Genomic DNA, 12,472 nt, shown 5'->3' on the forward strand with positions numbered 1-12,472 from the left:
TCCCCAGCTCTTTCCAGTGCCATTCATTCCTCTGTTTTGTGAGTGTTTCCAGTGTAATGGTGTCACTTCCTCTAAACAAGAAGCAGTCTCTCAGGATGCCAGCCTTTCACTTGTCACATTAGATCAGCACTGGTGTGGTGGTAGATAGACCTGGGTCCCATACCAGCTCTGCCACTTGCTGTGTAACTTTGCCACGGGTGACCTTCGGTTTCCTTTTCAGTAAAACGGGACATTTGTGATCATTGCGATTAATATTCATAGTAGACGTTTAATAAAGGAAAACTGATGTTTTATTAATATTAACTAGTTGAATGACCTTGGAAGAGTGCCTTCACATTCAGCTGTTTCCTCTTTGGGAATATGAGGAAGTTGGTACCAAACAGTTCTGTGGGTCCTTTCTCCCAGGCATTCTTGAATATTGGGGAGCCAGCATCTCATTTACACCCTTCTCATTTCCGTCTGTCTTAGTAGTGGTCCAACACCCCCAGCCCTACCCCAAGACCTTCTTGCCCTCTCACTTCTGCCGCTGTGGACGCTGCATATTGCCGAGTTTCCAGGACTTTGCGTCCGTGCCGGATGCCCTCAGCCCGGGTCTAGGTGCAGACTGGTTGCAGGGTAGGTGGACACCGAGCTTGGATCCATCGTGGAGTACCCGGGCCGTGAATCTCCTCGTAGGAGAGGTGTAAAGGACGCAGATGCTTCGGCGCTACCCTACAGCTTCTGCAAACTTCTTGCTCAGAGCGAGCTCCTTCTCCGGCCCAGGTCTCGAAGGCGGCAGCTCAGTAGGTACTGCGCAAGGGCGGGTTGCCTCGCCCGCCTGGGAAGGACAAGCTTTTAGGCGCAGGCTCCGGAATGGAGCCGGAGGCCGCTAGTGTGCTGCCGGGCTCCCGGAGCCTCCGCCGCTAGTGTGCTGCTGGGTTCCCGGAGCCTCCTACGCTTGGCTTAAGCGACAGGGCTAGGCTGGGCCGGGGTCTCCCGCCCCTAGCCGGAACACTGCGTGGGCGGCGCCACGCCCTCGGGCACCACCCTGCAGCCGTGGGCGGGCCCCTGGCTGCCCCCAGCCGGGGATCGCCGGCTAATGAGATGTTAATGAGGCTCCAATAAAGGCTCTGCCAGCTGAGCTTGCTCTGCCGAAGCCCACGCCCAGCTAGACTCGCCGGTCGGGCGCACCGGCCCGCAGCCCCTCAATCCCGGGTTTTGGTCCGCGCCTCCTCTGCCTCTTCCACCCCCCCCCCCCCCCTCTTCCTCCTCCGCCTCCACCCCCCTTCCTCTGTCCCCGCCTCCCAACCCGCCCGGACTGGGACGCCCGCCTGGCAGGAAGAGACCCCTGCGGGCTCCCAAGCCCCCGGGTAAGTTGTCCAGCTGCGCCAAATGTGCGCCCCCCGCCCTGCGGGGTCCCGGGGTGGGGGGGTAGGGACGCGCCTCCTGGGAAACGTGGCTCGAGGCCCTCGTGAATCCCGCCTGGCCCGTCAGGCGCCGTCTCTCTGCGCCTCCGTCCTGCCCAGCCCCTCCCAAACTTTACGGTCCAGAGTGTGAGTACTCCCAACCGCCCGCTGCCAGTGGTCCAGCTCCCTCCATCCTGGACCGCCCTACCGCTCGCACATTCTTTGTTTTGGTGTTTCCAGATTGGGTCGCTCCTCTCCCCACTTCGCTGAGGTCTTCCTCCTTTCCACCTTACAAGAGAGACCTTTGCTCTTACTGACATTCAGTCCGCCTCGTCCAGGTGACCTATGGCGGTGATTTTAATCTCCTGCCTGGGCCTGGCCTGCGGGGCTCCGGGCTGGGACCGGGAAGGCGACTGATGGGGTCAGGGGGATCAGCTCAAGGGTCTTCCCTGGTCTACGCCACCACCGTCCTTAACTCCCCCGTGGGAAACCACATCCCCGTACCCTCTGATTCCTCCTGGTCCCAAAGTGAGAAAGCTCTGCCACCCCTCAAGTTGCGTGGGTGCCCGAGCGAGGGAGAAGGGGACAAAGAGAAGCCTTGTCTGGAGAGATTCCTGGGAGAGCGAGCAGGGATGGGGCGGGGTGTCTATGGGAGTGAGAGAAGCTGGGCGGAGCGAATCCTGCTGCCCTGTCGCCCCCCAACTCCCCAACGGTCTTGTGGCCACTGGAGCAGCAGCAAGTCACAGGGGAAGTATTCTGACCACAGTGAGTCAGAAATAGGCCCAGTTAGTTGTTTGTCACCAGACAGATGCAACATCCTGGGGCTGTCTGTTAAGGTAGTTTGGTGGTGGGAAGTGGATCCTACGTGGTTAGAGAAGGGGCTTCCCTAGAGGCTCAGTTGGTAAAGAATCTGACTGCAATGCAGACCAGGGTTCGATCTCTGGGTGGGGAAGATCCCCTGGAGAAGGAAATGGCAAGCCACTCCAGAGTTCTTGCCTGGAGAATCCCATGGACAGAGGAACCTAGCGGGCTACAGTCCATGGAGTCCCAAGAATTGGACACGACTTAGCGACTAAACCACCACCACCACCTCCTCCTCCCCTTTAAGAGGCAATGGCAAGTGCTAAGGAGGAAAACTTTGCCCCTGGCATAAGACACACCACACCCAACAGCACACTGAGTCCGTTGAGGGTTGAGGGCTGCCGGGCACAAGGAGGCATGGGGTGAGATGGGACAGTATGTGTGCCTGGCAGCTGGTGTTGCAGATATTAGATTTGTCCCTATCTGTACTGCAAGGAAAGCCCATTTCTCTGACACCCTGCTCTCTTCATGTCTGAGAAATTCCCCTGGCCTGCTTGCAGGGCCTCGCTTAAGGCCGGGTAAGAATTGCTGTCCCCCAGGGATTGGAGTAGGGCCTGGAGATTCCTGGCTGACAAGGCTGAGCTGGAGGCTCCCTAGCTTTCTGCAGGCCCACTGGGCTCAGGACTGCTGATTTTTCATTTCCAAACTTGGCAGATTTCACTTGAAGTTGAATGGATTGCGGCTGTCTGTGGAGCAGCTGACAGAGAGGAGAGGAGCCCATCTGGGTAGGACTTGGAGCTCCCTGGGGATACCACACTGCCTTCTCCTCTTTTCCCTTCCTCCTTTCTCCAGCCTCTTGCAATCTCTTCCTTTCTTCTTTCCAGCAACCACGTGCCTCTGCCCCTCCCCAGGATCCCCTCCCAGGGGTCTCCATGGCCTCAACCATCTCCACCAACCCAGCGCATGCCCACTTTGAGAGCTTCTTGCAGGCCCAGCTGTGCCAGGATGTGTTGAGCAGCTTTCAAGGGCTATGCGGGGCCCTGGGGGTGGAGCCTGGTGGGGGGCTCTCCCAGTACCACAAGGTCAAGGCCCAGCTCAACTACTGGAATGCCAAGTCGCTGTGGGCCAAGCTGGACAAGAGAGCGAGCCAGCCCATCTACCAGCAGGGCCGGGCCTGCACCGGCACTAAGGTGTGTCTCAGTGCCTGGGGTGGGGCTTGGAGAGTGGGCGGAGTCAGAGGAGCCCCCTCTCCCCCCGCCCCCCGCCATGCCTGTGCTGCCTTATGTGTTCGCAGTGCCTGGTGGTGGGTGCGGGACCTTGCGGTCTGCGGGCTGCTGTGGAGCTGGCGATGCTGGGGGCCCGAGTGGTGCTGGTGGAAAAGCGCACCAAGTTCTCTCGCCACAACGTGCTCCACCTCTGGCCCTTCACCATCCACGACCTTCGGGCACTCGGCGCCAAGAAGTTCTATGGGCGCTTCTGCACAGGCTCCCTGGACCACATCAGTGAGCACCGTGTGGTGGCCTGGAGGGGCGGATGAGCCTGGGCCTAGAGACAGGCCAGTAGGGTGGGGGTTGGGGGCTGCTGGGCCAGCCCAGGGCAGGGTGGTCAAGATTCACTGCAGTCAGATGGCTTTCAGGACTCAGGTCCCTCACCTGTAAAACAGGCACTTGGACTGAGTGAGCTCTAAGACTTTCTCCAGCCCAGACCAGGTACACACTGGTATTTGGGGAGGCTGTAGGATCCTGGGGTCCCTGTCGCTAATGTCCTCTCCCTTCCAGGCATCCGGCAACTGCAGCTCCTCTTGTTGAAAGTGGCATTACTGCTGGGGGTGGAAATCCACTGGGGCATCACTTTCACTGGCCTGCAGCCTCCTCCCAAAAAGGGTAGGTATTTTTCTGCTCTTGAGAACCCCCATGTACCAAGGATACCCTGGCCTTGCAAAAGAAAAAGGGTGGGGTTGGGAGTCAGCTGAGTCTCCCTTTCTCACAGCCTGGCCTTTTTCAAACCCTGCTGAGCCTCATTTTGGACTTTTGTAAAATGTGAAGTATTTCTTTCCTCACCTCCTTTCCATGGCTGTTGTGAAGGTGTCATTTGATAGACTGTGTCACTGCTTTGTAAACCACAAAACCCTTTAAATGTTTATTTATTTCATTGGATTGTCCTGGGAATATAGACACCCCTTCAGTTTTCTATATCTTTGTGCCACTCACATCTTCTGCTCCAGGGAGTGGTTGGCGTGCCCAGCTCCAGCCCAGCCCCCCAGCCCAACTGGCCAAGTATGAATTTGATGTCCTCATCTCTGCAGCTGGAGGTAAATTCGTCCCTGAAGGTGAGTGATCCCTTCCCTTGAAGAAGCCAGCATCTTGAGCTCCTCCTGGGCCTTTCTAGGCTGTTACGCCCCTCATCCCCCGGCCACTCCCCACCTGTCCCCACCTCTAGGCTTCACAGTGCGAGAAATGCGCGGCAAACTGGCAATTGGCATCACGGCTAACTTTGTGAACGGGCGCACCGTGGAAGAGACACAGGTGCCCGAGATCAGTGGTGTGGCCAGGATCTACAACCAGAGCTTCTTCCAGAGCCTGCTCAAAGCTACAGGTCAGGGCCCTTCCTCACAGGGTTTCCCTTCCGAGTGCCTGACTGTGGCCTAGCTCCCGACTCTCCCTCTTAGACCTGTCCACAGTCCAAAGAATCCCACACTTGTCCATCTTTGTGGTCCTGGCAGCAAAGAACCTGAGCCCTCAGGGAGTCAGCAGGCACAACCGCACTTGGCCATCCAGCATGACAAGTCTTAGAAATCTCTTGCCAAATGCATGGGCTTTTGCTTTGTGCTTCTGTACATAGGCTTTAATATAAAAGTGACATAAATTCAAAGTGTAAGTGGTACTTCCAGAAGGTGTTCTAGGTTTTCTTTGGCTTCATACTACCACGCCCTTTGGAGTGTACGCATCTCATTTGGAGAAGCCAGGCTGTCCTCTGTAAGCCTGTGACCGTGTGGTTCATGTCTCCCTGCTGCCACTCCACCCTGGTTTCTCTCTTTGCTCCTCCATCTGCTGGGCCTGAGATAGATGGTCCATGGTGCCACCAGAACTCATGGGTCCCTGTGTAGGAAGGACCCACTGCAGGCTAAGCTGTGATCCCAGCTCAGAGGTCAGGCATGTCTGGTGTATTTGGAGAAGTGACACATAACTAGAGGAGACACATCCCCTGCACCCTACCCTGACCCCACAGGCATCGATCTGGAGAATATCGTGTACTACAAAGATGACACCCACTACTTTGTGATGACAGCCAAGAAGCAGTGCCTGCTACGGCTGGGAGTGCTGCATAAGGTGGGGCCCAGGCCCAGGCATGGGGGGACTGAATGGTGGACCCTGGGAGGTAGGGTCCAGGCCTGGACATGGTCTCCCCCTGGGTGTGGAGGGAGTCCATCCTGTCTGCAGTGGCACTTTCTCCACCTCAGTAAGCTCTTCTCCTCTGAGACTTACATGGCCACTTGAATCCTATTCTGGGCTCAACACCATATACCAGTCACAGCACTGCACTCCATGAGGACTAAGCTCCACGAGGGGTTTTGTCTGTCTCTTCCTTGCTGATGATTCCCAGAGCTTAGAATGGTGCCTGCTATGTAGTAAGCACCCTGAAGATATCTGCTGAATGAACTAGTTGAACACATGTAATGATGCTGGGCCTGGGAGGCAGGATATTCACGTCTAGTCCCAGCTCAGCCTCCAACTGCTGTTTAATCTGGGGAAGCCCATTCCTGGGGCCTCAGGATGTGTACCTGAGGGGACGGGACACTGATGGTTCTGATCTGTCGGCCACACAGGACTGGCCCGATACTGAACGGCTGCTGGGCAGCGCCAATGTGGTGCCCGAGGCTTTGCAGCGCTTTGCTCGGGCAGCTGCCGACTTCGCCACCCACGGCAAGCTTGGGAAGCTGGAGTTTGCCCGGGACGCCCGCGGGCGGCCGGACGTCTCTGCCTTTGACTTCACAAGTATGATGCGGGCAGAGAGCTCTGCTCGGGTGCAGGAGAGGCACGGCACCCGCCTGCTGCTGGGGCTGGTCGGGGACTGCCTGGTGGAGGTAAGGGCTCAGTGTTCCCTGCTTGGGGAGTGGCTCTCTGGGTTCTGTGTAAGGAGGCACGGGGATTCCCTGGTTGGGGGAAGAAGCAGCCTCATGGGAAGTGGGGGTGGGTAATAAAATGTTTACTGTTGTAAAGAGGAGCTGAGGGTGGCCTGGTGGTGTCAGGGGGCCTCCAGCTCTGCCCTTGGGGGCATGTGGGCTCGGGCAACCCTGTTGGGGGTTGGGCCCTCCGTTGGGCCCTCACTGAGCTGTTTCTTGTCCTTCTGGCCCTGCAGCCCTTCTGGCCCCTGGGCACTGGAGTGGCCCGGGGCTTCCTGGCAGCCTTTGATGCCGCCTGGATGGTGAAGCGGTGGGCAGAGGGCGCTGGGCCCCTAGAGGTGTTGGCAGAGAGGTGAGGCCTGAGTTGGGGGGTGGGGCAGGGCAGGGCTGGATGTGGGACAAGACACGGGAATAGGTTCGGAGATGCTGGGGGAGTAGATAGGGGAGTGGATAAAGGAGAATAAGGCAAAGGCCTGGTGGTGGTTGAGGGGTGAGCGCTAATGGTGGCCTCCTGCTTGTGCCCGTCCCTCACCCTCATCCCCTAGAGAGAGCTTGTACCAGCTCCTGTCACAGACGTCCCCGGAGAACATGCACCGCAACGTGGCACAGTACGGGCTGGACCCCACCACCCGCTACCCCAACCTGAACCTCCGGGCTGTGACCCCCAGTCAGGTCAGCACTCCACCCCAGCGCAGCCCTTGCCTCCTGGTCCCCGCAGCCACTGTCCCTCTGGGTGAGCCCCACCCAGGCAGCCCTCCCCCATGGGCTGAGCGGGTGTGTGGTCAGCCCGCCTGGAGACCTGAAAGGGGCTGCCGTAGGTACGAGACCTGTACGACATGGAGGCCAAGGAGCCTGTGCAGAGGATGAGTGACGAGACAGACTCCGGAAAGGCAGCCACTGGTGAGCAGTCCTCCTCCACGGGCACGTTTAAAACCTTGACCGAACAGTGATGCGTAGGCACCGACAGCAGTTGCAGCTGCTGGCAGCAGGGAGCAGGGTGCTGGAGCCCCGCTGGGTTGGGGGGTGGAGATTGGGGGCATCCTGGAGAGCACAGGGCAGCAGGCGCTTGGCAGCAGCCGTTTGGCAGCCTGTGCGGAGTATCTCAACACTTTAACCACCACTGAAACACTGGATGGCAGCCGTGCTGCGCTGTTCTTGGCTGTCCTGCCCCTTCCCACCTGGCAGACCCCAAACCTGCCTCTCCTTTCAGCCTCTGGGCTTCCCTTGCCCCGCAGTTCATAGCCCGCTGGCCTCTCTGTGGCTAGCAGTGATTTCACTTTATCCCCCCAAAAGATTTTTTTTCAAATGAGAAAATGGGGATGAAGGAGGTGCTGCTCACATTCTTAGGCTGGTGCTCAGTCGGGGTGGGTCCCTGCTTCTGGCTCCCATACAGACCCCACAGCCAGCAGCTGGGCTCTCTCTGCGGGCTGGGGTGCCCTGGGTACAAGTGCAACCTCCTCTTCCTAGGGGCAGTGGGCTCCCAGGAGGAGCTGCTGCGCTGGTGCCAGGAGCAGACGGCTGGGTACCCAGGAGTCCATGTCACTGACCTGTCTTCCTCCTGGGCTGATGGGCTGGCTCTGTGTGCCCTGGTGCACCGGCTGCGGCCCGCCCTACTGTGAGTCAGGGATTGGGCTTGGGGGTTCCTGATAGACCCTCCCTCTCTTCCATGCCTCTCCACCGCCCCCTCCAGGCAGTGTGGAATGACAGGGGATCACCATGTAGGAGGTGGCACAGCCACTGCATCCCAGCACCATCACTTGCTAATAATCCTGCTCTAGTCGCTTCACCTCTGTAGAGATAGTACTCCTGCTCCTCTGCCCATGAGCATGCATTCACTAGGGAGAGCTTTGTGAGTGGTGGAGGCCCCCAAGGCCAGAAGCCGTTGTGATTGGCTGGGTGGTGGTGGGTGTGCAGCAGAGAATAAAAACCCTTCCTGCCCTTGCCTCCCTTTCCCGATATCCCTCCCCTTTCTGTGGGCTCAAGTTCTGGGTCTCCCACTGACCTTTCTCCCTGCTGCCCCATAGGGAACCCTCCGAGCTCCAGGGAATGGGGGCTCTGGAAGCTACTTCTTGGGCGCTGAAGATGGCAGAGCATGAGCTGGGCATCACACCAGTGTTGTCCGCACAGGCGATGGTGGCAGGGAGTGACCCACTTGGCCTCATTGCCTACCTCAGCCACTTCCATAGTGCCTTCAAGAGCGTACCACACAACCCAGGTGAGCTGGAAGACAAGGGTGGGACGACGAGGGTGTGTGTGTGTGAGAGAGGGACAGACAGACAGAGCAAGCAAGAGAGCGCCCTCTAACGGACATCCTGGGAGAGGTATCCTTTAGCCTTCTGGGCTGGCTCATAGCTCTCTTCTGGGGATATAGTATCACCCCTGATCTCCACGACTCTCCTCACAGGCTCGGTCAGCCAAGGCTCCCCAGGCGCTGCCAGCGCTGTACTATTCCTTGGCAAACTGCAGAGGACCCTGCAACGGACCCGGACTCAGGTAGAGAGTTTGGGTGGGGTTGGGCTGGGCAGTGGGGTTCTTGTGGGGGTCCCTGAGATGAAGAGGACGACATCCAGAGTTGGGGGAAAGAAGTGGGGGCTCAGAGCCCATGCTTAGAATGTAGGGCTTGTTGCAGGAAAATGGGGAGGATGCTGGTGGCAAGAAGCCTCGCCTGGAGGTAAGTGCACGCAGGGGCTGGACAGTCCCTTCCCTGAGGTGCTCTCCCACGTCCTGTCCCCCAGGTCTTGCTTGCTACCCAAGCTCCTGTACCGAACCCCCCATCCAGTCTCACCGCCTTTCCCTTCCAGTTCTTTCATCTGCACACATGACTCCCTAACTGACCCTGTCCCTCTACCTCTTGGCCTTTTCAGGTAGAGGCTGAGACCCCAAGTACTGAGGAGCCACCTGTCCCAGAGCCTGATGAACCAATGACACCACCATCCCAGCAGCAGGACGTGAGCACGGGGGCCCTGTCTGCAGGCAAAGACCTGGGAAGGGCAGGGAGGTGTGTTTCAGGGGAAGGGCTGACCTTGGCTTTGACTCCAGCTGACCTGGGACCTGGGGGTCACTGCAGGCCAGTGCTGAGGATCTGTGTGCACTTTGTGGGCAACACCTCTATATCCTGGAACGCCACTGTGCTGATGGCCGTTTCTTCCACCGGAGCTGCTTCCGCTGTCATATCTGTGAGGCCACATTATGGCCAGGTGGCTATAGGCAGCACCCAGGAGATGGTGAGTTGGCCTGGGAGGCGTTCAGAGGGACTCTGCATTTGGCCCTACCAGGCAGGGTCAGGAGCTTGAAACTGGAGAGGAACTGGGGTGCTGCGCATGAGGTAGAAAAACAAGCTAAAGATTACGCTTTCTTCTCCTAAGCTCAGTCTTCTCTGTCCCCTCCAAAGCCCCAAATGTGGGGTTCTGAGAAACCAGGAGGCTGGTAGAAATTCACCAACAAATGCAGTCTTGTCACCCCCACCTTCCCTGATAGACTGAATATCTGATCCTTGGTCTGCCTACATCTGATGCCTCCTTCCCTCTCCCACCTTCTCAGGATATTTATACTGCCTCCAGCACCTGCCTCAGACAGGCCACGAAGAAGATAGCAGCGATAGAGGTCCTGAGAGTCAGGTAAAAGCTGTGGAAGTGTGTGGTGGGGGGGTGAGGAGGAGGAAAGGGCTCCCCGGCCCAGCAGAGTGAATGGGGGGAAACTGAATGTCCTCCACGAGAGTGTAAACTCCATGATGGCAGAGATCTTTGTCCTGTTTTACTTACTGACATATTTCAAGTATCCACAACACTGCCTGACACTGTTCAGTAAATGGCACAAATGGAGGAATGCCAGGTACCACATCTGTCTCAAGGGGCAGCCTCAGCCCATGCTGGGCAGGTCACTCACTGACCAGAACATCTGGTGGCTTTTCTAGGACCTTCCCATGCTGAGTGAGGATAACACGCCATCAGGCCCCGCAACTCCCGTGGACCTCCATCAAGAGACCAGTCCTGTCCCAAACCCCATCCAGCCCACCCGTCGATTGATTCGCCTCTCCAGCCCAGAACGCCAGCGTTTATCCTCCCTTCATCTCACCCCTGACCCGGAAATGGAGCCGCCACCCAAGCCCCCGCGAAGCTGCTCCACTTTGGCCCACCAAGCCCTGGAAGCAAGCTTCAAGGGCTGGGGAATGCCAGTCCAGAGCCCTCAAGGTAGCTGCTGGCTCAGGGTGGGGATGGCATGGGTGGTTTTTGGATTCTTGGACAGGTATGTGGGGCATGGGGAGGGAGGTCGTGGGGATTCCAGCCCATGTCCACGTCCTGCTCAGTTCTTGAGGCCATGGAAATGGGGGAAGAAGAGAGGTCCTCCTCCAGTGAAGAGGAAACAGAGGAAGAGGAAGATGTGCCTTTGGACTCAGACATGGAACATGTGAGTGGGAAGAACCTGGCCACCTATTCTGCCCAAGCCAGCACACATCCACTCAACACACGCCTCCCCTCACCCAGGAGAAACCCACAGCACCCAGCCTCTTCTGAGCCCAAACTGCCTTCTCACGTGGTCTGACTCTTTCATGTCCCTAAGCCTCTACCTTTTCTATCAGACTTACCCCACTTCCAGTCTAGGGTCTTTCTGGTCCTTCTTAAATGGAGCTTCCCCAACCCCTATCCACTGACTCTGTCACAGTTTCTGAGGAACTTGGCTAAGAACTCAGGCACCATGAACAATTATCCAACGTGGCGTCGGACTCTGCTGCGCCGGGCCAAGGAGGAGGAGATGAAGCGGTTCTGCAAGGCTCAGGTGCGGCTTCAGGGTTCCGAGGTTCTGATGGGGTTAGAATCCTGAGACTGGGGATGAGAGCTCCCCTGGGACTCTGTTCTTGAGCAATCATGAGACTCCTGGGCCCCGTCTTGTACTCCTCAGGCCATCCAGAGGCGACTAAATGAGATCGAGGCTGCTCTAAGGGAGCTGGAGGCCAGGGGCACAGAGCTGGAGCTGGCTTTGAGGAGCCAAAGCAGTGAGTAAAGATACGGGAGGGATAAAACTAGGAGACCTCTGCCTCCTGGCACTGTGTTCTGCCCCCAGCAACCCCCAAACTGCTAGGTCTGGCTCACAGCAGGCTCTATTCCTCATGCCACGACTCCTATGATCCTGGCTGGAGGCCTGACTGGCCCCCTTTTTTCCTCATCAGGTTCCCCTGAAAAGCAAAAGGCATTATGGGTGGAACAGCTGCTACAGCTCGTCCAGAAGAAAAACAGCCTAGTGGCCGAGGAGGCTGAGCTCATGATCACGTAAGGGGTGTCAGGGTTGGGGAGTGGGGGACAGTGGCATTGAGTCAGGCAGGCCCCCAGCCAGGGCATTGCTCACCCTAGGCATCTGTGCCTTTTCTATTCCTGCCCTCCACAGAGTGCAGGAGCTGAACTTGGAGGAGAAACAGTGGCAGCTGGACCAAGAGCTGCGAACCTACATGAACCGGGAAGGTAAGCAGGATGTGGGGAGAGGCTGGTATTTGCACAAGCCTCGTGACTGCAGATACTGCCCAGCAACAGTCTTCCAATCTGAGTACCTCTGAGGCTGAAATGCCTTCTGAATTGCCTCTTGAACTGAAGGACACCAGAGGATGGGGCTCCAAGCGCCTACTCTGCACCTTCAGTCAGAGCTGCACAACTCAGCTTTTACACCAGATTTCCTTTAAGAATGATGTTGCAGCTAACAATGCTAGAAAACCATTAGTGTTGATAAGCCAATTTCACAGGGTGGCAAACAGCAGGGGTTGTAGAAGTCACACAGGCTAGGATTAGGCTGTGCCTCTTGTGCCTCTCTGCTGCATCCTCTGTCCTCTAAGCTTCATCTCCTCCCTTCAGAAACCCTAAAGACAGCTGCCGATCGGCAGGCTGAGGACCAGGTCCTGAGGAAGCTACTGGATGTGGTGAACCAGCGAGATGCTCTCATCCGCCTCCAGGAGGAGCGCAGGCTCAGTGAGCTGGCCTCGGAGCCCGGGGTCCAGGGCTAGAAGAGGGCAGGCTGCCTGACTTATCTGCCAGGAAGACCGCCTTACCCCAGGACAGTGCTACCCTGTGTTCATCTGGGCTGCCTGGGAGAGTGCCTCAGTGTTTACAATAAAAAGTTTCTGACATAAACAGGACTTCTGGCTAGCTGCAGGTGTGAGGTGGGGACTGAGCAGGGA

General features: G+C 57.6%; 1 protein-coding gene across 6 annotated transcripts; it reads left to right on the forward strand.

Moving 5' to 3' along the window:
- The first annotated feature begins 1,017 nt into the window (after positions 1 to 1,017).
- On the forward strand, positions 1,018 to 12,425 carry MICAL1 (microtubule associated monooxygenase, calponin and LIM domain containing 1). 6 transcript variants are annotated; one of them, XM_086317387.1, is made up of 26 exons: positions 1,018 to 1,349; positions 2,901 to 2,971; positions 3,071 to 3,376; positions 3,481 to 3,688; positions 3,965 to 4,069; positions 4,411 to 4,515; positions 4,626 to 4,781; positions 5,415 to 5,515; positions 6,013 to 6,270; positions 6,546 to 6,661; positions 6,855 to 6,981; positions 7,128 to 7,209; positions 7,777 to 7,924; positions 8,334 to 8,524; positions 8,714 to 8,802; positions 8,939 to 8,980; positions 9,174 to 9,257; positions 9,377 to 9,533; positions 9,850 to 9,926; positions 10,223 to 10,499; positions 10,616 to 10,716; positions 10,972 to 11,085; positions 11,209 to 11,302; positions 11,477 to 11,576; positions 11,692 to 11,765; positions 12,150 to 12,425. In XM_086317387.1, exons 3-26 carry the CDS (start codon positions 3,119 to 3,121, stop codon positions 12,296 to 12,298), a joined length of 3,213 nt encoding a protein of 1,070 aa, XP_086173513.1. In that variant the 5' UTR covers positions 1,018 to 1,349; positions 2,901 to 2,971; positions 3,071 to 3,118; the 3' UTR covers positions 12,299 to 12,425. The 6 variants fall into 6 exon arrangements, 3 of the variants coding, with proteins under 3 accessions (XP_086173513.1, XP_086173512.1, XP_086173514.1); XR_015132918.1 differs by having other exon boundaries at positions 1,086 to 1,349; positions 8,927 to 8,980; positions 9,174 to 9,282; XR_015132919.1 differs by having other exon boundaries at positions 1,086 to 1,349; positions 9,174 to 9,282.
- Positions 12,426 to 12,472: the final 47 nt, after the last annotated feature.

The sequence above is a fragment of the Bos grunniens genome, chromosome 9 (genome assembly GCF_055505025.1).
Source record: "Bos grunniens cultivar Pamir isolate PY7600 chromosome 9, Bosgru_T2T1.0, whole genome shotgun sequence".
Taxonomy (NCBI): domain Eukaryota; kingdom Metazoa; phylum Chordata; class Mammalia; order Artiodactyla; family Bovidae; genus Bos; species Bos grunniens.

Excerpts from the sequence above, each read along its gene's own strand:
- MICAL1 (XM_086317386.1), top strand. The coding sequence starts at position 3,119 with ATGGCCTCAACCATCTCCACCAACCCAGCGCATGCCCACTTTGAGAGC. Across the intron at positions 4,070-4,410 it reads GCAGCCTCCTCCCAAAAAGG|GGAGTGGTTGGCGTGCCCAG; the intron begins GTAGGTATTTTT and ends CTTCTGCTCCAG. Across the intron at positions 6,982-7,127 it reads GGGCTGTGACCCCCAGTCAG|GTACGAGACCTGTACGACAT; the intron begins GTCAGCACTCCA and ends GGGCTGCCGTAG.